Source organism: Strigops habroptila, chromosome W, assembly GCF_004027225.2.
Source record: "Strigops habroptila isolate Jane chromosome W, bStrHab1.2.pri, whole genome shotgun sequence".
NCBI classification, from domain to species: Eukaryota; Metazoa; Chordata; class Aves; order Psittaciformes; family Psittacidae; genus Strigops; species Strigops habroptila.
In genome coordinates, this window is record NC_044301.2 from 25,783,142 (window position 1) to 25,807,181 (window position 24,040).

Sequence of the window (24,040 nt, forward strand, 5' to 3'; positions counted from 1 at the left end):
TATAATAGCATAACCTTTCATATGAACTAATAATTCAGCTGTATTGTCCTAATTGTTCTTTTTACCATACTATTGGTTTTCTTATTTTCTATTCCACAAATGCATATAGATGCATTATCAGGAGCCCACACCTGTTCTCCATCGTTTGTTTGTTTGTGTGTTTGTTTTTGGGTTTTTTGGTGGTTTTTTTTTTTTTTTTTTTTTTTTGTTTGGGGGTTTTTTTTTTTTTTTTGTGGGTTGTGGTGGTTTGTTTTTTTTTTTTTTTGGTGTGTGTTTTTGTGTGTGTTTGTTTTTGTTTTAAGATAAAATAAGTGTTGTAGTGGTAAGTGGTTGTTCTATGGAATTATCTGTGTCAGTCAGTACAATGAAATTTATCACTTTATTTTTCAGTTTAGTCAGCTGGTATCCAGTGATTTGAAAGTACTTGGAAGGAGCAATTATACACTCTGCAGTGATGGCCAGTTACTTATTCGACAAGTCCTCCACCCAGAAACTTCTAAGAAGGTATGAGATCAGAACTGATGCAGAAGGGCAGTAGTGTGTTTTAAGGGCATCAAAGAAGATAACTTGGATGAGTTTGAGATGAGCAACACAATTCAATCTTGAGAACTATGGTGTTCCAAGAATATTTAAGATGATCCCCACCCTGTCTCAACCTTGAGTAGCAGAGTAGTTCTTGGCATTTGCTCTTGGAAGTCAGCTATGGTACTTGAGGACTCCCAAATGAGCATAATAAAGAGGAAAATTAGGAAAGAGAGGATAGAGACAGGAACAATACAAGTACTTTGAATTTTGGTTCTTGGGAAATGGAAGCAAAGGTACAGGTCTAACATCAGCAGAGGTGGTGGAGAATGGCAGTGGTTCTGCATCTGTATTTATTCAGTGGGAAGTATTGCTACAGCTTATTTGCTACTCTTGCATGAAGCAGGAGTTTCCACTTCAAGTTCCTGCGAGGGCTTAGAGCAGACTGTCTTGCACAGGGAGAAGAATCTTGCCTTTGTGTATGGTGGTGGCTCATGGGTTAGCCTGCTTGGCAGGGTCTGCAGGAACCCCACAGGAATGGGAGCTGCTGACATGAAAGGAGTTGACTGATCAGTTAGTTGTTTGGGGTTTTTTTGGGTTTTTTTGGTGGTTCCCCCCCCCCATGAGGTTATTGGCTCATGCTGAGTTTCTACAAATATTCATTTGGCATTTGTGTTGTATTAAAACATAACACTGACTTTTCATGAAAAGCACGTTTGTGTAGGGATGAAGCAAGAAAGGAAACAGGAATGATATTTAACATCCAAACATAATAGTGTTTGTGTTGTGTGGGTTTTTTTGTTTTGTTTGTTTTTGTTGTTTTTTTGGGGGGGGGGGTGGTAATTCTGTGTATTTCTCTTTTGAAACAAATGGATTAAAACAAAGCAAACACTGTAATGCTGTGGAAGAAATAATTGTCCATACCAGATCAAGGAATGGATCTGATCAAGCGTTGAGTCTCTTAATACTGCATTTCTTTCTCTTTTTTTTCTTTTTCTCCTACAATGCTTTTTAATCTGCAAAAGTTTATTTCTTCCTGCACATTAAATGTTAATAATCCTCAGACCTTGGCTCTTGCTTTTCCTACTCTTATAAGAAGCATTACCTTGTGACTTAATTCTTTACTTACAGAGGTGGGTGCTGTTTGACTAGACCAAAGACAAATTTCTGTATAGTAAAATAGTTTGAGAGGGAGAAAGTAGTGAATTAAGCCAGAATTATCTGGGTTTTATTCCTTGAAGAAACAAGCTAATGTTGGAGCGAAGGGCTACTTAAGCATTTGCTTAACAATCTTAGATAGTTAAAGTTCTTATCCAGTACAGGACAGTAACAAAGACATGTCTTTAAGTTGCTGGAAGATATTTTGTATGCTGTAACAATATTTATTTAAACTGTTATCATGTTTTGGTACAATATTGCTTTTCAGTGTAGCCTCAAAAGAGAAAATATAGTATCCTAAATGGGAGTACTTATAAAACAATGAAATGTAGATTTTTTTTCTTTTCTCTCTCTTTTTTTTTTTTTTCATTGTTGTTGTTTTTGTTCAGGGGGTGTGTGTGGTTTTTTGTTTTTTGTTTGGGGTTTTTTTTTTTTTGTTTTGTTCTTCCCAGCTGTTTTCTCCAGCTGTTTTGCGGGTCTGCCTCTGAGAAGCTTTTTGGGTTTGCTCATCTAGAGATCTAATTCTGTCAGGCTATGGAATTTGAACTGTGTTACAAAGGAATTAACTGGTCTATCATAGACAAGCTGATGACATAGAACTATGTGATTTTTTTATTTTTTTTTTTATTTTTTTTTTTTGAGACTGCCTCATTCAGTCCAAAAATATTAATCAGAATTTAAAGGAATGGTGTGTACAAAACAAACTTTTTTCCTGCCTTGTAGAACTTCCTGCTGTCAGATTGCTTCTATTCCTTTTATGATCTGCGCAAAGAATTTCACACTTGCTACCCTAGTTCAGCCGCCGTGAAAGATCAGAGTATCAAGACCATGGCAGAATGTATCCTTTTGCTGCAGCTTCTACACCAGAATCAATTATGCTTCCTTCAATTTTATCTCTGTGATCATTACAGGTTTTTATCTTTTGAACTTAAAATTGACAGGTAAAATAAGAAGGAATATTCACTTAAGTGTGCGTTTGGGGGAGCAGCTCTGCTTGTAATATATTTTTGTTTTCAATTTGAGTCTAACACTGAGTTCTAAACCATATTTAGTAAACTCACCAAGGAAAAACATCACTTATATTAATCTTAAAGGAAGGGCTTAGTTATCAGTGGGCCTTTTCAGCACCAGTTGGCCTGTAAGCTTCTATTGTTTGCAGATAATAATAGTTCTCTTGCATGATCTTTTAAAAAAAAAAAAAAAAAAAAAACAAAAAAACAAAAAACCAAAACAACAAACCCCCCCCTCAAAAAAAAACCAAAACACACAAAAAAACCCCCACCAAACAAAAAGCCCCCAAACCAACAACAACAAAACAAGGAAAAAACCCAACATTAAATTTTAGGATTGCTGTGGCCCAGCTGAATGTGGTTGAAGTTCAGTTGTGTTTGAAGTTAAAGTAACTTACTCAGCTGCCTTTTTTTTTTTTTTTTTTTTAACTGTTAGTGCTGAAATGATGTAAGCTATCAATAGTTTTTTAGACCGTTGACCATTAAAGTGAATATTAACCAGTTTATGAGCAGAGTAACATGTCTAATGGTCATGTGTCTCAGCTAAGACCAGTAAATTTGATTACCAGTTCTGTGTTAATATTGGAAAAGCCTTATGACTTGTTTATGAATGATTGTGCAAGTCTTATTTTCTATAATCACCTGTTTAGATCTAGGCTTAGGGACAGATGAAACAGGGGAAGACTTTGGCATGTGGCAAGTGAAAACCATGGTGGCTATCATTTTCAGCATGCTCTCTGAGAGCTGTAGTAAGTGAACTATTAATACAGACTGCTGAAATCTTTATTTTCTGTAAGAATTGGCAGTAGTACTGTCATTCTTAAGTAATCACTGACCCTGGTTATATTTAAACTTCCTGTTTTGTTTCAGGTCATGTATTTACTGAGCCTGAAATTGTGAAATACAAGTATGAAACAGGTCCTTGGTAAGTGCCCTTGTCACAGTTCTTTACAACCAAAGGTGAGTCTTGTCTTCAGCCAGGAAAGCTTGTGAATATTTCCCCATGGTCACTGTGAAAGTAGGTTAGCCCTGAGAACAGTAACAGGGTATTCGGCAGTCTAGTGTAGACAGACTGTAGCTGGTATGTTGAATGCTGTACTTTAGTCCATCTCTTTAAAGTCACTGCAAGTTAAATGCTCTTTGTTCTCTAGCTTGTTTAGCACGGCAGTGAGGCTGACTTATCTTACCCAGGGGTGAAGAAATATTTGTGAACTTTCCCTAAGTCAAGAGGGGTGATAGCTAGTGCACCCTGCTGAACTACGTGGCACTTCTGAAGAGTGGTCTAATATGCTGTCTATTGCATATTGGATTTAGGGAGAGAAGAAACAGAATGGTTCTTTGAGAATGAAACATCTTAAGCATAAATTTATTCATATTTAGGACTACCTTTGTAATCTATGCTGGATTGTTAGATCTTTCAAAATTAATCTAGTTCCTTATTACTTTTTTTATTTTTTTAAAGGAACTGCAATGTGCTGACAACATAGTGTATCTTAGGCATTACGTATATAAAAGGATTATCCCAGTTATCTTTCATTTCTTTATTGAAATTAACAGAATTAGAAGAGTCTTAACAGCAAATACACAGATTTGCAAGTTAAATTAGTTGCAAACTGAAATTTGCTAAGATAATGGAAAACCTAGATTAAAGCTTACTTTTGACTTTTTTCTTCTTTCTGTGCAGTAGTAAACCTGAAACAGTGGACAGTGAGACAGTAGTACGTGCCAGGGGTTTGCCATGGCAGTCTTCAGACCAAGATATTGCTCGGTTTTTCAAAGGACTCAACATTGCCAAGTAAGATAATAAGAACTTGTCTTTCTTTATCACTTTGTATTTAACAAGTTCTTTTAGTATTTAACACACATCCCTCACTAGAGTCCTCGCTTCTACCGTCTTTCCTCACCCAGGCCCCTTCCCACCCCATGGTCATGATAACCGAACAGGTTTACCAGCCTCAGGTGTGCAAGAAAGTTTTGAATTGAGTGAAGAGAAGAGACTTATGGGTTGAAAACCAACATATGTTCATTTATTGCTCGTACCTAAAGGGAGAAACTCCTACTGCATTAACCAAGGCAGAGCCCAAGCTATAGTAGAAGCTTAAATTTTGTGCCAACTCTTCAGTATTCTGATATACCTCCTAACAGGCCAGATTGAGAAACTTCCAAGTGCTGTTTGGAAGAACTTTTCTTATGACTGATGTGTGTACACCTCTGTGCATATGTGTATATACAGAGTGAGTTTAATTTAGCATATCTGTCACTTTATATATATTCTAGATTCTCAGCACTGAGAAAGCGTATTTTACTTTTATTTAGAGGTATAAGGAAATTCAAATCTGCATTTCTGAGATGATAGGAAGGTCTCGCAAACTTACATCTGCATGGAAGTTGAGAAAGTGGTGAACAGTGTGAGATCCAAGATTCAAGCTAAGTTTATTTTTGTTGGCTTTACCTTCCAGAGGTGGTGTGGCTCTTTGTCTGAATGCTCAAGGAAGAAGAAATGGGGAGGCATTAGTTCAGTTTGTCAGTTCTGAGCAGAGAGATCTCGCACTGGAAAGACATAAGCATCACATGGGTAGCAGATACATCGAGGTAAAAAGTAGTGACTTGAAACAAATCTTTGGAGAACAACCTGAATATTTTACAGTTTTAAATGAGAACAAACTACACTTGCATACTGGTACTTTGGGCAAAACAGAATTCTCTCGCATGTGGAAGAGTGCGCATGTGAGTTGATTGTTGTAATTTTCACGTGTGGTGTTTTTTTTAATTTCTTTTTCTCTTTAAGGTTTACAAAGCAACTGGGGAAGAATTCTTAAAAATTGCAGGAGGTAAGTGATGCTGGAATTCAGTGTTCATAGGAGTATTGCACTAGTTCCGATTTTTGCTTTGTTTTCTTGACTGAGTACCCAAATGGATAATGAAGTAACTTTTCCTGTTTTGCCTTCCAAGAATACTTGACCCTGTCAAGTTCCAGTTTCACTTGGTTGCATTTTGGCTGTGATGTTCACTGCCAGGTCTTGCCGTTAGGGAGGAAGATGAGCCTTTGCAGTAGAAGCATCTGTGTACCTTATATAAGTTTGCGCTAATCCTGTCTTTGTTCCAATTTCGTTAAAATATGAGACACTTGCAGGGTAAGAGATTTTCACTTCAAAATAAATTGCAGGGAGTTAGTAGTGTCCCAGGTCTTCTGTGGGTTTGTTGCTATAGCTACTTATCTCCTGTATTCCTCCTTAATGCTTTGCTACTCCTGCATCGTATGGAATTGACTGACCAGCATGACCTGGCTGACCACGTTGTTATCTTTCTACCAGGCACCTCCAATGAAGTGGCCCAGTTCTTATCTAAGGAGAATCAAGTTATCATCCGGATGAGAGGCCTTCCCTTCACTGCTACTCAGGAGGATGTCTTGCGGTTCCTGGGGCCAGAGTGCCCAGTCACAGGAGGGAAAGAGGGACTTCTCTTTGTCAAGTACCCAGATGGCAGGCCCACAGGAGATGCATTTGTGTTACTTTCCTGTGAAGAATATGCACAGAATGCACTTAAAAGGCACAAAGAAATACTTGGAAAACGTTATATTGAACTCTTCAGGAGCACAGCAGCAGAAGTCCAACAGGTTGTAGCTATTGACTGAGAGACTCAAAACAGTTAAAACTTTTCTTCTAACACTTGCATGTAAATATGTTGTAGACAACCATGAAAGTCTATTACATTAAAGATGTCAAGTTCTAGAAAGGGCAGTATGTGCTTCCTAATTGCCATAGAAAATTGCACAGCATTGTTTTTTGGGGTGTTTTTACTGCCACTTTTTTTTTTAACATCCCTCAGATTCTAAAGTAAAAATGATGGGATAATTTTCTTCTACTTCTTCAAGGCTGACTGAAATCACATAAATAATTCTAAAAATATACTAGATTGATAGTATTGTAGCAGTGCTCCTTGAAAATCTGCAGTGTTGTCTTTAAATTCTGGTCTCTGTGTACAGAATTTCTAACATTAAATCCAAATCTGGATGCATTAAATCAGCTTTTCCTCCAACTGCTTTGTTGGAAATTAAGAATTACCAGGGTGTATTTGATTTTTGGTGAAAGGAGTGAAATATCTCTTTTCGTAAGATGTTAATATATTTCCTTTTTTTTCCCCTATCCTTCACCGGTTCCTGTCATCATCATCTTAAAACAACCATTTTATCTTGGCACCAGCAACTCGAGCCTGTGAAAACCGTTGCATAATGGATTTTTCTGTCACAGTGACCAAGTCTGCTCTCACTTTTGTTACGGAGACCTGGATAAAACTTATATTCTACCAATCTGTCATTACTTCTTCCTCTATGACAGCTGTCTAGGGTTATACCCTAATTTTGGTTTTGCTGCTTGAGCAAGAGATGAGTTTTTAGGGAATTACAGGCTCCTTGCTTGAGTAATTACGAGAGGTAAAGCCAGCTCCCACCTACTTAGTGTTGATACAAAGTAATTACAATATTCTATATACATATAAGGGAGAAGATTTCTGGCCTGAAATGTGCTACAAGTAGATTCTTGAAAAAAGGCTTCTGTTGAGACTAACTCCTTAGGCTGAATCAGTATTGACAAAACTAAAGCTTTGTAACCTCTTTTTTTGGTACCTCTTTAAGTGGAATGTATTTTCTTTTTTCCTGATAATCATCACTAAATGTTTTTCAGCAGTAGATCCCAACAGCAAGTTTTGTTCCCTTTGTCATTTGGGAATGAGTCAAGAGAAAATAAAATGTTGAGGTCAAGGTGGTCTATGGTTCTTTATCCTTGTTTTTAAATATAATTCCTCCCCCCAAAACAACAAACAAGCACCCTCACTTAACTGGTCAAGTTTTATGAATTAATTAGAGACACTGTTTTTACTTATTAGTTATTTCAGGTCTTAGTTCTTTTAAAATGACTGGTTTTAATTTACCCTAATTTAAGAACTGTGACAATACTGGTTTATTAGGGTAAACATGTTTTTTCAGATATTCCTTTTTGGGATGTTCTAAAATGAACTGTAATCTGATTTTAACTTTTTTATAATGAGATTAGAAAGGTCTGTTATTAGGGTCTAGCAAAATTAAATTTCTTAGATTTCGCCTTTCCCCTTTTGAGTTTGGAACTTTCAGATGCCCAAAAGGAAACTATCTGCGATCATTCGGTTGAAGAAGGTTTGTTTTTTGGGGTGGTTTTTTTTTTTTCCTCTGATGTTGGAAGTGGATTTACTTAAGTGTGTGAAATAGTATGGTGAGAGTTGATTTGTGCTCAGCTAGATGATGTGTAAATCTCTATCCATGTGCTTTTTTTTTTTTTTTTTCCCCCCAAACAGGTACTTAATCGATATATGTCAACACCTCTTATTCCCACTCTCCCAACTCCCATCATTCCTGTCATACCCCCACCATACACCATTGCCACGGGTAGCATACGTGACTGTGTCCGGCTCAGAGGCCTTCCCTACACTGCTGGCATTGATGACATCCTGGAATTTATGGGAGATGCCACAGGAGATATCAAGCCCCATGGAGTTCACATGGTCATTAATCAACAGGTAACAGTGTTTTGGATGGGAGAGCTAACTTTCCTGTTATTGAACAGGGTTAGTAGTCAGGGCAGCTTAGCTTACCTGTTATTTGCTGTGCTTTAGGTTTTCTGTAGCCTTGAGATAATACTGTATTCTGTTTGTGTCTTTTCCTCATTTCTCTTCCCCTTTTACATACACACTTGCTTTTCTTCCTATATATGTATGCATAAGACTGGGGAGGATGAAGCTCTTTAAGGATTGCTTTATCCTGGAGGCTGTCTTAAATTGTCCCTTGTGTTTCAGGCAAATGCTGGAAATAGACAAGACAGAAATGTCTCAGGATAGCATAGCTGCTCTGTCAGCTTCAGGGTTTCTGCTCAGTGGTAGCTGGGTTGTTTGGGTGGTATCTGTGGAAAAATGAAGTTTTTCTAACTTGATTAGACACTAGGCTTTAAAGAAAGCCGATAATTTAAAATTGTGCTTTTAATGACATAATCACAGGGATAGTTTTCCATGTTGTCTTGTGTTTAAAAATAAGCTCCATTAGCCACAGAAATATTGAGGTGTTAAAACAAATGAGAGAGATACTATAGTTGTTTTGTTAAGAAAGTTGTTAATATTCTATATATACAGCAATGTCTGTCAGGTCATGCAAAATCAGACCTGAAAATCAATGTCTCGTGTAGTTACAGACTTCACTAAAGCAGGTCTGGAGTCTTATACTGTTGTATATTACCTAGAAAGTAGCTACAGGAAGGCGAAATCGGACTTTTCCTACAGTTTACAGAATAAGAGACAGTGTTAATAACCTGCATCAAGGAAAATTCCAATTGGATGAAAAGGAAAGAAAATGAAATAATCAGAAATAGAGATTAGTTACGCACCAGAACAGGTTCCTAGAGATGCTGTGGAATCTTAACCCCTGGGGATGTCCAGATTTCAAATGGAGAAAGCCATGAGTGTCCTGATGTAACTTGAAAGTTAGCCCTGCTTTGAACAGCTTTTGAATTAGAGGCCTCCAAACTTTGTCTCCATGCTAAATTACTCTCTTCTTGCAGAAGACGGAAAGTAGTGTTGCATTAACTGGCTGCTGGTTATGTGAGTCTTGCCTTTCTGCTCCTAAAAATAATTGTTATTAGTCACTGGTGCCAGGTGAGGAAGAACAATACAGATTGTCAGTAGGCATTTGATCTTTGTTCTTTCTGCATTTCTTGTTTTCTGGCTGTTTTAATAACAGATTGACTTATGATTATTTCCCCCCTCCCATAGGGACGACCATCAGGTGATGCTTTTATCCAAATGAAATCTGCTGACAAAGCCTTTATGGTAGCTCAAAAATGTCACAAAAAAATGATGAAGGACCGTTACGTGGAAGTATTCCAGTGTTCAGGAGAGGAGATGAACTTTGTTTTAATGGGTGGCACTTTAAATCGTAGTGGCTTATCCCCACCGCCATGTAAGTTACCATGTAAGTCTCCAATTCTTCTGCTCTTTGATGCTAAAGGCTGATATGTGGTAGGTGCTGAAGCTTTGTGGCCTGTCATGGTTTAAGCCCAGCCGGTAACTCAGAACCACACAGCTGCTCGCACACTCCCCCCCTTCTTCCTCCCCCCCACTCCCAGAGGGATGGAGAGGAGAATCGAAAGAATGTAAATCCCAGGGGTTGAGATAAGAACAGTCCAGTAACTAAGGCACCACACAAAACTACCACTACCACCACCAATAATAATAATTATAAGGGAAATAACAAGAGGAGAGAATATAATTGCTCACCACCAGCTGACCAATACCCAGCCCAACCCGAGCAGCCATCTGGCCTTCCGGGTAACTCCCCCCAGTTTATATAGTGGGCATGAAGTGCTGTGGTATGGAATACCCCTTTGGCTAGTTTGGGTCAGGTGTCCTGTCTCTGCTTCCTCCCGGCTTCCTGTGCCCCTCCTCACTGGCAGAGCATGAGACTGAAAAATCCTTTATCGGAGTAAACATTACTTAGCAACAACTAAAAACATTGGTGTTATCAGTGTTGTTCTCAGGCTAAAGTTGAAAACACAGCACTGCACCAGCTACTAAGGAGGAGAAAAATGACTGCTGCATCTGAACCCCTGACATGGCCTTTCATCTTTTGACTTGGGTTTTGCCATGATCAATAATCATCCATCTGTATACATGCTGAGATTGAAATTGTTCCCTTTGGGCAATAACGGGACTGATCAGAGGCATTTTTATTGTATTTTTGGTGATGAGTAGAGGGTAGCAAGGCCTTGCCAGTGAAATTGTCACACACTTTGCTTTTCATGGGTGTACTGTTCTTCTGAGCTCTGCAGTAGACTTGCCTGTAGTGAAACCTACTTGGAATTAGAGGGATTTTTTAAAAGGGGGAGAAATTCTGTATTCTAACTGCTGATGAGTGCTCTTGCTATCTTGCCTTAGAGCATTGAGAAGGTACTCCTTGGGCTTACTTTTGAAGGAAAGCACCCACTGGCATGATATACTAACAGACCATAGTGGTGAAGTTGGATGGATTTTTATTTAAGATTACAGTGGACCTTATTGTGGCACTATAATGGCACTTTACCATTCTAATTAATTTCAATACCAAATCACAAAGCAGATACTGATGTATATTTGGAAAATAGCAAAAAACCTGCCAAATATAGTATATAAAAAGAATTTGACTGCACGCCAAGCCAGACTTATACCTGATTTGTATCAGAACGCTTTGTTCATCAAAATGCATCAGACTAGTGATCTAGTGGGGTATTTTTTTCCATTTTCTAGGTCCTAAAAGTACTTTCTAAAGTTGCAGGAGGCTTACACATGAGGATCCTGGTGTCAGCAGTTGTGGATGTCCATGTGTAGCTAATCTTATGGTACTTTTGTCCCACAAAGTACAACTTCTGTTAGAAAGAACAGAGGGTGTGTTGATATGCATGCCTGCTTTCTCTATGCACATGGCTTTATGCTGTCTTTGAATAACTGCAGTTCCCTACTTTCCATTTACATATGGACTGCTCGGCTCTAGGAGTTGTGCTCATTTCGAATGCCCCCGTTGTCATTCGTGGTGATGTAGCAGGGGTATCCAGGGGAGAGGCTAGAGAGCAGTCTTTGCACAAGTGTTCATTAATCACACCCAGATGGTATTAATCACATTGGGATGAATAATTCATTTCCTATAGCAGAGATCTCTATTCTGATCCTTTTTTTGTTGCTGTGTCCTCATTTGTTTTTAGGTCTTTCTCCACCAGCTTATGCTGCTTTCCAGGCAGCAGCTGTGATCCCAGCAGAGGCAGTGCTTTACCAGTCACAAGCCCTTTTACCAGCCACCAGGATTCCCCAAGCCTCTGCAGCTGCTCCTCCAACTGTTAACTACTACCCAGCTCAGGCTGCTCAGCTTTATATGAATTACACAGCTTACTATCCCAGGTAATCCCTAGACTTAACTGCTTCTCTTCACATTTCATCTCAGTGGTCACCTGTGAACAGCTCTTAAACTTGTTCTTCTGGTGCAGATAATCCTGGGAACTTGATGTTCATCAGCAGAGGCAGTAGCCATTTTAACTGATTCTCTGTGGCCTCATAATGAAGTTTGGCTTTTCTGTGGGTTCTGTTTGAATTTCATGATAATGTTGGTCTAATATTTAAGTGTGTTTGTCACCAGAGCAATGTTGTCAAGGTGGTTCTGTTTCTTGGACAAATGAGAAGCTGTGTCAATACATGCCTCTACCCTCACTTTATTCTTGTACTTACAATACTGTTTCCATACTGAAAGACTCATCATAGGTGTGTACTAGATTTGATTTCTTATACCACTGAGATTAAAGAATACTTTACATGTTTCAGCAAAGCAGATAATCTCCACCTTTTCCCTTCCCACAGATGGCATCAACATTGCTCACTGAAGTCTGGTGCTTGGGGAAATTGCTTGTTTGTTGATAGCTCTTAGGCTTCTGATACTTACTAGCCTGAGTATCTGGTAAATTGCTAGGTGGGCCCTGACCAGATTTGCTACTTTACCCACCATTTTGTGGCTCAGAAGTACCAGATTTGGGCCCTTGCCTACTTTTTATACTATGATTTTCCCTCTTCTCCCCACTTTTTTTCTTTATGGTTTTATCAACAATCTTAGAACAAGTCATCTGCAGTTACTATTTTTCTCCTCCCCTGTGAACTAACAAATGCCACTCTTTGTCTTCAGCTACAAATGTTAGCTATTTTTCTTTGCCTCCCTTATCTAAAAATAAATTATCAGATGCTGAAGGAAAACTTAAAAAAAGTCCCCAAAGCAGTCCACATCAGGGCTGCTTGGTTTTCCATGATTTTTTGGCTTATTCTCAAATTTAAGTTATTTTCATCTTTGCCTATTTCAAGTACTAAACCAAGTTATTTTCATAATAACTTTGCCTTTCTTTCAGTCCTCCAGTATCCCCCACCACAGTGGGGTATCTTGCAGCTCCTTCAGGAGCTGTAGCTGCTGCTGCTGCCACTGCCACCCACGCTCCGATTCTGCCCCAGCCTGGAGCATTGGTCCGTATGCAGGGCTTGCCATATAACACAGGAATGAAGGAGATACTCAGTTTTGTCCAGGGGTATCAGGTCAGTATGCAGCCCCTCTCCTTGATATTGAATTTAGACCCCTGAGTAATGATCAGTGGGGATCAAACTGAGCAAGTGGGTGCTCTTGGAAATTACTGAACAAGTGTGCAAACTTAATGTTGGATATTGAACTGGCAGACCAAAGACAAGAAGCCAGGAGGAAGCAAAGACATGACACCTGACCCAAAGTAGCCAAAGGGGTATTCCATACCACAGCATGTCATGCCTGGTATATCAATGGGGGGGAGTCAGCCGGAAGGCACAGATCACTGCTCAGGTCAGGCTGGGTGTCGGTTGGCAGGTGGCGAGCAATTGTATTCTGCATCACTTGTGTTTGGGGTGGTTTTTATTTGGTTTTTTTTTTTCCCATTTCCCCTTTTTAGTATTATATCCTCTCCCCTTGTTATTTCCCTTATTATTGGTGGTAGTAGTAGTGGTTTTGTATTATACCTTACTTACTGGACTGTTCTTATCAACCAGTGGAATTTACATTGTTTTGATTCTCCTCCCCATCCGGGAGCAGGGAGGGAAGAAGGTGGGGGGGGGGGGAGTGAGCGAGCAGCTGCGTGGTTCTGAGTTATGGGCTGGGCTTAAATCATGACAGTCCTTTTTGGTGCCCAACGTGGAGCACGAAGGGTTGAGATAATGACAGATCTGACCAGCGTGTGTCTAATCATATTTGCGATAAGCATTCATTGTTTTGGATTAATAGTCACTTGTCACAATGTTGATTTATTTGCTCTCAGAGTTGTTGTGCTTGGTCTCAGAGTATATCATCATTTCATACCTTACTTGCAACCAGTATTTGCTGTTTTAACGTTGAGTGGCTGGGGGGCCTGGGCTAATGTTCTCGTTTCGCCATTCTTCATGGTAATGGCTTGTAAGACAACAGACGCGTTGATCGTGAAACTGGGCTCGTATGCATCCTCAGTGTGGTCATCATTTTTAAGAAATGCACATCCTTCCCCCCCCTCCCCCCCCGGAGGGTCAACTTATGGAGGAGATAGTCCCTTACGCCCTCCGCTCCCCCACCAGGCCATTTACAGTAGGCATAGATTCTGGAAAAGTTAAAGATCTTGAATATGCTTTCAATGCCCTTGAAAGCACCCTGCCTCTTTTGCTGGGAACCAGCTTGTTGCTGCATATGCTCTCTCTGTTTTGCCTATGGCATGACCACCCTGAGAATGCCCGATCTTGTCTGATCTCGGAAGCTAAGCAGAGTCCGGCTCAGGTCTTGTCTAAGGTTAAACAACTATTTAAGAATACTACTTAGAGATCTTCACTGAGGCTGGACAGTCATGAGTGGGCAGGGTGTGTGGGATCATACTGGCAAGCTCCTAGGCCAGCTGTACCCTCCAGTGCTTTGGAATTTTACTCCTGAACAAATGCGGAATCCAGAAAAATTAGCAGAACACTTGGACAAGGTATGCTGTCATCCTGGCAATACCAGAGAGGGACAAATCATGGCAATGTGCTGGGGCTTAGTCTACACCTATAGGGCCCTGTTCTGTAAGGAGCAGGAAAAAGATGTCCCTGCATCTGATGGCAAAGCAACAGATAAGGCAGCTACTCCAACTCCAAGCACAGCAGCTGCCATAACTCCAGTGACAAGCACAGCAGCCAGTCAAACCCTGACAACAAACACTGCAGCCACTCCAGCCACTCCAGTGAAAGACATTGTAGCCATTCCAATCCCAGTGACAGACACTGCAGCCACTCCAATTCCAATGAAAGACACACTGCAGGTCAACCAAAGGATCAATCCATGCCAGTATCAGTCGCCCCTATAAGCGAGAAGTAAATGAAAGGCATGAAAAACTTGTGCGGTGAAGGAAGGTGAAGACTCAGCGCACGAACTAGAGGGGGCGAAATCTGAACAAGAGGAACTAGTACAACAAACAGAGGAAGAGGTAATTTTTGCGATCCCTGATGTTGACTGAGCTGCAGAATATGCGAAAAGATTTCAGCCATCTTCGAGGTGAGCACATGGTCACCTGGTTGCTCTTACGATGGGACAGTGGGGCTGAAAGTCACTAACTAGAAGGTAGGAAAGCCAAGCAGCTGGGATCACTTGCTAGGGAAGGAGGAATTGACAAAGCGATAGCAAAATAGAAACGAGTCCTCAGCCTCTGGAGGCAGCTTCTGGCAGCTGTGAAGGAAAGGCATCCCTACGAGGACGATGTTACGTGTTGGCCAAGCAATTGGACCGCAGTGGAGAAAGGCCTCCAGTCCCTGAGGGAATCAGCCATTCTAGAGATGATCTATTGTAGGCCGGATGCTGGGAATGCACCGGTAGATCCAGATGAAGTCGAATGTACACGACCCATGTGGCGGAAGTTTACACGGAGTGCGCCATCATCATGTGCCCACTCATTGGCATCAGTGACCTGGAATGAGACAGCAGCACCAGCAGTGAATGAAGTGAGTCTTCACCTCTGGGAGTTGGAAGACTAGCTCACCCCTTCCATCATTTCAGCTGTGGAAAAACTGCTGACCCAGGAGGTCAAATAATTGAGAGACGATCTATCCAGCTCCCCACATGTACCGACCCACGCCTCAACTATTAACAGAAGGCACCCTATTGCCTGATAAGGAAGATAGACGAGGCGCATGCCATGGGCCACCCTATGGTTTTACCTGCAGGATAATGGAAAAAACATGAAGTGGGATCGAAAACCCACCTCAGTTCTGGAGGAACGGGTGTGTGAATTGGGAGGATCATCATTGACAGTGTTTTCCTTTTCAAGAAAGTTGCTGCTCCAGTCAAATTTTAGTTTGCCATCAAACTATCAAGGGGTGAAACCCATTTATATTTCTGGAGTGACAGGAGGATCTCAAGAGTTAACTGTACTGGAGACTGAAATGAGCCTAACTGGGAAGGAGTGGCAAAAGCACCCCATTGTGACTGGTCCAGAGGCTCCATATATCCTTGGCATAGACTGTCTCAGGAGAGGGTACTTGAAAGACCCAAAAGGGTATAGATGGGCTTTTGGTATAGCTGCCTTGGAGAAAACTAAGCAGCTGTCCATCTTGCCTGGTCTCTCCTAGGATCCTTCTGTTGTGGGGTTGCTGAAGATAAAGAACAAGTGCCAATCGTGACCACAACAGTGCACCGGCGGCAATATCGCACGAAAGGAGACTCCCTGATTCCTATCCATAAGCTGATCCGTAGACTGGAGAGCCAAGGAGTGATCAGCAGGACCTGCTCACCCTTTAATAGCCCCATATGACCAGTGTTAAAGTATAATGGAGAATGGAGACTAACAGTAGACTATCATGGCCTGAACGAAGTCACACCACCATTGAGTGCTGCCGTACCGGACATGCTAGAACTTCAATATGAACTGGAGTCAAAGGCAGCCAAGTGGGATGCCACAATTGATATTGCCAATGCATTTTTCTCAATCCTTTTGGCAGCAGAGTGCAGGCCACAGTTTGCTTTTAATTGGAGAGGCGTCCAGAACTCTTGGAATCGGCTGCCCCAGGGGTGGAAGCACAGCCCTGCCATCTGCCATGGACTGATCCAGACTGCACTGGAACAGGGGCAAGCTCCAGAACACCTGCAATACATTGATGACATAATCATGTGGGGCCATACAGCAAAAGAAGTTTTTGAGAAAGGGAAGAAATTAATCTGTGTTTTTGAAGGCTGGTTTTGCCATAAAACGGAGTAAGGTCAAGAGACCTGCACAGGAGATTCAATTTTTGGGAATAAAATGGCAAGATGGACGTTGCCAGATCCCCACAGATGTGATCAACAAGATAACAGCAATGACTCCACCAACTAATAAGACAGAAACACAAGCTTTCTTAGGTGTTGTGGGGTTCTGGAGAATGCATATCCCAAATTACAGTCTGATTGTAAGCCCTCTCTATCATGTGACGTGGAAGAAGAATGATCTCAAATGGGGCCCTGAGCAACACCAAGCCATTGAACAAATTAAACAAGATGCAGTAGCCCTTGGAGCAGTCTGGACTGGGCAACATGTGAGAAATGTGCTCTATACCGCAGCCGGGGAGAATGGTCCTACCTGGAGCCTCTGGCAGAAAGCTCCAGGGGAGACTCGAGGTCGACCCCTTGGCTTTTGGACTCAGGGATTCAGAGGATCTGAGGTCAGGTACACTCCATAGGCTGCCAGTATCTCTTTTTCAGTTGGAGTGGTTCGAGCTGCTTTGGAAATGACTGGCACTGAAGCACAGCTCCTCCTGGCACCCCGGTTGCCTGTGCTGGGCTGGATGTTCAAAGGCAGGGTCTCCTCTACACATCATGCAACCGATGCTACGTGGAGTAAGTGGGCCGCACTAATTACACAACAAGCTCGAACAGGAAATCCCAGTCATCCAGGAATTCTAGAAGTCATCATGGACTGGCCAGAGGGCAAAGATTTTGGGATGTCACCAGAAGAGGAGGTGAGGCATGCTGAAGAGGCCCCACCATATAATGAACTGTCAGAAGCAATATGGCTTGTTTACTGATGGCTCCTGCCGTACTGTGGGAAAGCATCAGAGATGGAAGGCAGCCGTATGCGGTCCCCTAGGAAAAATTGCAGAAGCTGCTGAAGGAGAGGGTGAATCGAGTCAGTTTGCAGAGATGAAATCCATCCAGCTGGCCTTGGACATTGCTGAATGAGAAAAATGGACAATATTGATCTCTATACTGACTCATGGATGATAACAAATGCCCTGTGGGGGTGGTTACACCAATGGAAGCAGAGTAACAGGTAACCCTTACCATGCTGGAAGCAACCATCGGATGGCTGGAAACATATGCTGTGCCCCACGACACTGCCCGGAACACTCTCCTGGGCCTTGAGAAAGAAGTCTTGTGGCAACACAGCACCCCAGAGAGAATTGAGTCAGACAGTGGGACTCATTTCTCAAACAACCCTATAGACACTTGGGCCAAAGAGCATGGCATTGAGTGGGTATATCACTTCCCCTATCATGCACCAGCCCCTGGGAAAATCGAACGGTACAAGGGGCTGTTAAAATTTACACTGAGAGCAATGGGTGGTGGGACTTTCAAACACTGGGATACACATTTAGCAAAAGCCACCTGGTTGGTCAACACTAGGGGATCTGCCAACAGGGCTGGCCCAGCCCAGTCAGAGTTTTTACGTACTGTAGAGGGGGATAAAGTTCCTGTGGTGCACATAAAGAATTTGTTGGGGAAGACAGTCTGGGTTATTCCTGCTTCAGGTAAAGGCAAACCCCCTCGTGGGGTTGCTTTTGCTTAGGGACCTGGATATACTTGGTGGGTAATGCGGGAAGATAGGCAAGTCCGGTGTGTGCTTCAAGGGGATTTAATTTTTGGGAAAAACAGCCAATGAACTCAATTATATGCTGTTGACTGCTATATAATACTTCCATAGCCCATCAGCTAGATGCCCATTTCCACCACTCTGGGCTTTGGAACTAAGATATGTACTGTCATGATCATTAATAGTGAATAAAGTCATGGGAAAAGCCAGCAGCAGTGGAACTGTCCTCAGGTCACCATCAACTGACCCTGACTTCCCTCTGATCATCACCCCAACAAAGAATGAACTTTGATGAAACCAGATGAGCTCAGCAGTGACCGGATGAGTCCAGCTGTGTCATCAGCAGGCAACAGTCCAACACTTCACATTGTCTTTCCTGCCGTGAAAGACTTATGAGAGATGGAGCCTGACACCATGGACTGAATGAATTCAGCAAGATTTATAGGGATTGTCCATGGACTAAGGAATGATATCTGTCTCTGTGTGTGTGTATATGTGTGTGTATATATATATATGAGACAAAAAGCGATGGTATATTGAAAAATGTGGGATCTGAGTATGATGTCAATGATATGAAATAAGGGGTGGATACTGTCCTGGGTTCAGCTGTAACAGTTATTTTTCTTCTCCTTAGTAGGTGGTGCAGTGCTGTGGTTTTGTCTTTAGTCTGAGAACAACAATGCTGATAACACACCGATGTTTTTAGTTGTTGCTAAGTAATGCTTACCCCCATCAAGGACTTTTCAGTCTCTCATGCTCTGCCAGTGAGGAGGAGCATGGGAAGCCAGGGGGAAGCAGAGACAAGACACCTGACCCAAAGTAGCCAAACAGGTATTCCATACCACAAAGCATCATGCCCAGTATATCAATGGGGGGGAGTTACCCAGAAGGCCCATATCACTGCTCAGTTTGGGCTGTGTATCAGTCAGTGGGTGGTGAGCAATTGTATTCTGCATTGCTTGGGTTTGTTGGTTTTTTGTTGTGTGTGTGTGTTTTTGTTTGTTTGTTTGGTTGGTTGGTTTTTTTGTTTTTGTGGGGGGTTTTTTGTGTGTGTGTGTGTGGGTGTTTTTTTTTTTTTTCCCCCCCCCCCCCCACTTTCCCCTTTTTAGTTTGGTATTCTCTTCCCTTGTTATTTCCCTTATCATTATTATTATTGGTGGTAGTAGTAGTGGTTTTGTATTATACCTTACTTACTGGACTGTTCTTATCTCAACCTGTGGAATTTACATTGTGTCTATTCTCCTCCCCATTCCTCTGGGAGTAGGGAGAAGAAACGGGGGAGGAATTAAGTGAGTGTCTGCGTGGTTCTGACTTACCGGCTGGACCTAAACCATGACAGATAGAAACTTATCTTCTTGACAAACATTTAAAACAAAAAGCCAAGTGCCATTTACAGACTTTTTCTAGCAGCACTTACTTGAATTCATGGAATGGGTCTTTCCGTGTCTTCTGCCTTTTATCTTGGAGGATTTTTATCTATATCCATGTTTTGTCATCACGTTTGCTAAAAGGCAATACAATTGAATATGGTTATATTCTGGTGAGTTGTTAACTTCTGTGGATAATAGCACTTATGCAGATACCAGATCTGCCCTGTTGGTACTTCTCTGAAGCCCTGACTCAAAAAAAATCCCTGTTTGTGGGTCTCAAACCACTGTTCAAGTGCTATGTATGGGGAAAAATAGACTATTTTTGCATGTTTGTCTCAGAATTCTGAGTTGTATAACAGTGATATTGCTAAAGGGTAAGATGCAGATGGGTTCTTTTTAATGCATAGCAGCAGTTCATGTGAAACATTCAGGCATGGTATGTTTTTCTTTAAGATTCTTAAAGGACCATGGGCTTTAATTAGTAGAGCCAGCTGTCTATGTAAATGAAGGTAGACTGACAACCGATGCTTAGACGTCCATGTTCCACATTTTGAGTATTTGGAAGATACAGTGCTCTACCTGTTGTGGCTTCTTTTCAAATGTTACACTTATGTTTGAATGTAGTCCCACATATTTGGTTTTTCAGTGGAAAAATTTGAAGGCAACCTTATGAAAAGTGTGATGAATTTTGACAAACATTAAAAAGAAACTAAATGTTGTTGTGTTTTAGGGCTTTTTCTTCAGCAGATATTTCCAGAGTTCAAACCAAATGCATTTACTTGTGGCTTTCATGATTTCCAGACGAACAGTAGTAATCATTCATCTGTTGCTTAGCCATTGATATTTTACTTTTTGTTTTGTTTTTGTTTGGTTTTTTTTTTTTTTTAACTGACTGGGAGTTTTGGTGGATTATTAGTGGGTGTATTAAAACCTTAAGTGGGGAAACCTGTTTTCTAAATTGAAAATCAGCTAGAAGTATAAGTGCACCATTGAAAAATGTCTGTGCATGGAACAGGTCAGTGACAATGCCTAGTAGCTGTGTCTTCTACTAAATCTTCAGTTTAGTGAATATGGACTTTGGGTCTGGTGCCGAGTTTGCTCTTTTCCTTGTTTCTGCTTTTGGAGAGCAGTTCACAGTGTTTGTATCGCACAATTAAATGTTTCAACTGAATAGAAATTTTGCCACAAGGTGAAAACTATATTCTTTTGCAATCTCCTGTCACTATCAGTTACTGTTATTACATTGGTCACCTCTTTGATTTCTTTAAAAGATGTTATCCAAATGAGATTAGGTTTAATATCTTAGAAAGGAGCCAAGGAATTACTTTGAATTGTTCTTGGAATCCTGCATGTGGTAAGGCTAGTTTTATACTCCCTCATTCCTTTAGGGGGAAAAAAGAGGTGGTGACTTACTATATTGGGACAATATTATGTCTCTGGAGCATTTTATTTTTTTTTTTTTCTTCCCCTCCCCCTTCCTCTCTCCTCACATTATTTTTTCATTTTCTGCTGCTGCCCAAGGATTTATTGCACGATGTTCCTGTTTGTTTATAAAGTGAGCCCCTAATAATCAGTGGTTTGGGCATGGTTTTAATCTCTGTATAACTAATTGATGTTGGTATTCAGTGGGTTTCAATGTTGGTATTCTGGGAACCAGATCAGAGATGCTGAGATCGAAGGGTGATTTTTGTCTTTTTATGTCCTTGTCTGAAAGGAACAGGTTTTAAGTTTTAGTTCTTGCTTTATTCTCTTCTGTTTTCTTCTGTCAGTCTTGATGGGCTCTCTATATTGCATGTATGCACATGTTGCTACTGAAGTGAAAGCACCTTTCATACCAGACCTGCCTCTTAAGAGATAGTCTTTGCTTATCATGTGCTTCAACAAGCTGGTCTCAACATCAGTACATGCTTCTAATAACAAATAATGTAAAAATCTGTAGATCAGCATTTTAATTTTCATGTAATTGTATCAAACCTCTTGTTTACTGGTTCAGCAGTTTGTTTTCTTGTAGTTCCGCTTTCTTGTTTTTTATTGTTGAGAATTCCTTCCAGCTTGCATGTTTAATGTATTTTGCATTAAACAATATTGAAAAACCTGTGAGGAATTTTAATAGTAAATCTTGGAGGTGTTAATTTTCCTATCACTGTTCTGTATAGTGTTGTAGTGTACTGTAATCATCAAAAGAGCTAATATTGGTACTCTCTGATTCAGTTAGTAGTTCATGTTAAACTGCTTTGTAGTTGTACTGTAATGCAGCAAGGCTATTGATTTGACTCCAGTCATATACCAGATACATAGATAAAGGATACTTAACAACAAACCCCAAACCAACCAAAATCACCACAGCAACAAACCCCACCATACATTTGAGATAGGAGAGTGGGATGACAGGTGTTACTCTGATAGGCGCTAAAACACCTGGGGCTCAGCAGATGCTCGTCTCTGGGCATTATGTTGAAGCCAAGGGATTTATGGATGTTTACAGGAAACTTCCCTTATAATTTGAAAAATGTGATTCTGAAGAGACCCTTCTAGAATTAAGAAAAATAACTCATGTTTCAGATCCTGTGGGGAAAAAAATGAGGAACAAGTGGTGCAAGAATAGTAATTACATGCAACAGCCTTCTTAATGTTACTTTAGGCCAGATGCAGAAGCAGTGAGAGAAATCAAATAAGGAAGGAACAGGTGTAGGATTTGAGTGATGGATTTACATGAAGTTGTGCATATCTGGGGAAAATGCTTTGCTAAAAAGTAGTTTTCTTTATTTACTGGCTAAATCCTATATGGATTTTACTCTTCAACCACTAGATGAATCAATGAGAAATATTTCTAGTCTCCAAAGAATGACTTGATTTCCCCCCCCCCCCCCCGATTATGAGAATGCAGGTTTGTTGCCAACACTGACAGAGTTAGTATTCTGACAACTGTTAGGTGGGCCTAAACCACAATAATGTACAAGTAGATGTGATTTAACTGTGTCCATGGTCTTAGCTGACCAAAAGCTAGTTCACAACTGTCAGCTAGCATTCAGCATGCATTTAGTAGTAGTTGCCTAGTTTCTTGGAGGTTGGCATGTAAAGTGAACTTATGTCTTCCTGAAAAAGTCCGTGTGGATTAGTTCTTAGAAAGCAGACTTGCTATTTAGGTAAGTTGTAATTATAGTACTGCTTCAGCTAGTGAAAAAACAAACAAGGACAAGACTAAAGATTTAGGGGCTATGGTCAACATCTGAGCATTATTTCAAGCCTCCTGAATGTGCTGAAAAAGGCTAGGATGGAAATGTAGGGACTTCTTTGTGTACATGTTCTTGTGTAGATGGAGTTTAAGATAAATACTATTCTTTAAACCCTGTAGTGGGATTAGGTGCCTTTTATCTGCAGCTAAAAAGAGCTTTTGCAGTATATTAATCCTCCAAGTCTTCAGAGACCCAGAATTCAAGGCTCATTGTTGGTGGGGGAGGAGGGTGGCTTGTGCTTAAAACAGTAATAAGGAAGTGAAGGGGAATGGATGGATGGCTAAATTCCAAGGGCATTAGCAACATTTCTCTCTTGTATCAGGACAGCAGGCTTCATCGTTACTTACTTTTTAGGGATTAGTTTGTTGGTTTTGAGGTTTTTTTTTTTGTTTGTTTGTTTGTTTTTGGTTTTTTTGTGGTTCCCCCCCCCCCCCCTCCAAATTGCATGTTTGAACAAAGAAGTATTCTTTGTTTCCTATGGGCTCCTTTTGAAACCTGATGCTTCATAGTATGAGAGGGATACTCCATGTCTGTGTGCCAGCTCCAGGCATAGCACCTTCTGACTAGGGAAGGGAAAGAGTGTGTAGTAGAGGATGAATTCCCACTTACTGGTATTTGAAGTTATCTGGCAATATAGATATTACTTATATACTCCCCCCATGTACTTGGAATAGAGTATGTTGTTTGTTTTCCTTTATTCCTAAATTTATCCCCCACCTGGAAATGTTGCCTCTGTGGAGAAAGCATCTGTGAGACTAGGTCTAGTAAATTAGTGGTTACTGTTTGTTGCCTCTCTTGCTTGAAGCAAGAGACTAAGTAGCACCATCTTCAAGCTGTTATTTCGGGGAACAGGTATTACATATTTCACTGTCTGTTCCTCAAAACATACAGGTGGCTGCTGGTGCTTGTATCAGCACTCTTAAGGTACAAATGATATATACTTTAGTGGCAAAGCCAGTTTAGGGTATTTCTCCTGACTTTTGTGCCAAAGATTGCAATTACCTAGTCCTTAAGTTAGATCCTATATTCCAGACTTACTATATCTAGAGTTTGGTTTTCCAAAGTCCGAGAGATGGATTTCTTCCCTTTGGGAAATGTTCTGTGACAGCTTGTTGGTAGTTTAGGCTAGAATTGCAGCTGCGATCCTGAAGAGGCCGTTTTGCCTGTGTTTTCCTTTCCAGCTTTCATTTCCCCCTGCTCCCCCCCCCCTTTGGGGCATGTCTAAATGTACTTTCCAATGTTAATTTTGTTTCTAGCTATGGATTTTTTTCCCTAGATTACTTTGCATATCCTGTTTTAGACTGATCTTTGAATGCCCACTGTAAGAACTACAAAAATGAAATGGAAGTTAGTGTCTTGCTGGTTAG

General features: G+C 40.9%; 1 protein-coding gene across 1 annotated transcript in view; it reads left to right on the plus strand.

Annotated features, from left to right (window-relative positions):
* LOC115618938 (epithelial splicing regulatory protein 2-like) overlaps positions 1 to 24,040 on the plus strand; it is a 48,346-nt gene that overhangs the window by 17,499 nt on the left and 6,807 nt on the right. The window contains 12 exon segments of the mRNA XM_030510903.1: positions 391 to 504; positions 2,404 to 2,518; positions 3,341 to 3,439; positions 3,561 to 3,615; positions 4,375 to 4,485; positions 5,150 to 5,282; positions 5,479 to 5,521; positions 6,005 to 6,306; positions 8,019 to 8,240; positions 9,483 to 9,681; positions 11,444 to 11,636; positions 12,626 to 12,806. Of these exon segments, the coding sequence (XP_030366763.1) occupies positions 391 to 504; positions 2,404 to 2,518; positions 3,341 to 3,439; positions 3,561 to 3,615; positions 4,375 to 4,485; positions 5,150 to 5,282; positions 5,479 to 5,521; positions 6,005 to 6,306; positions 8,019 to 8,240; positions 9,483 to 9,681; positions 11,444 to 11,636; positions 12,626 to 12,806 (1,767 nt within the window).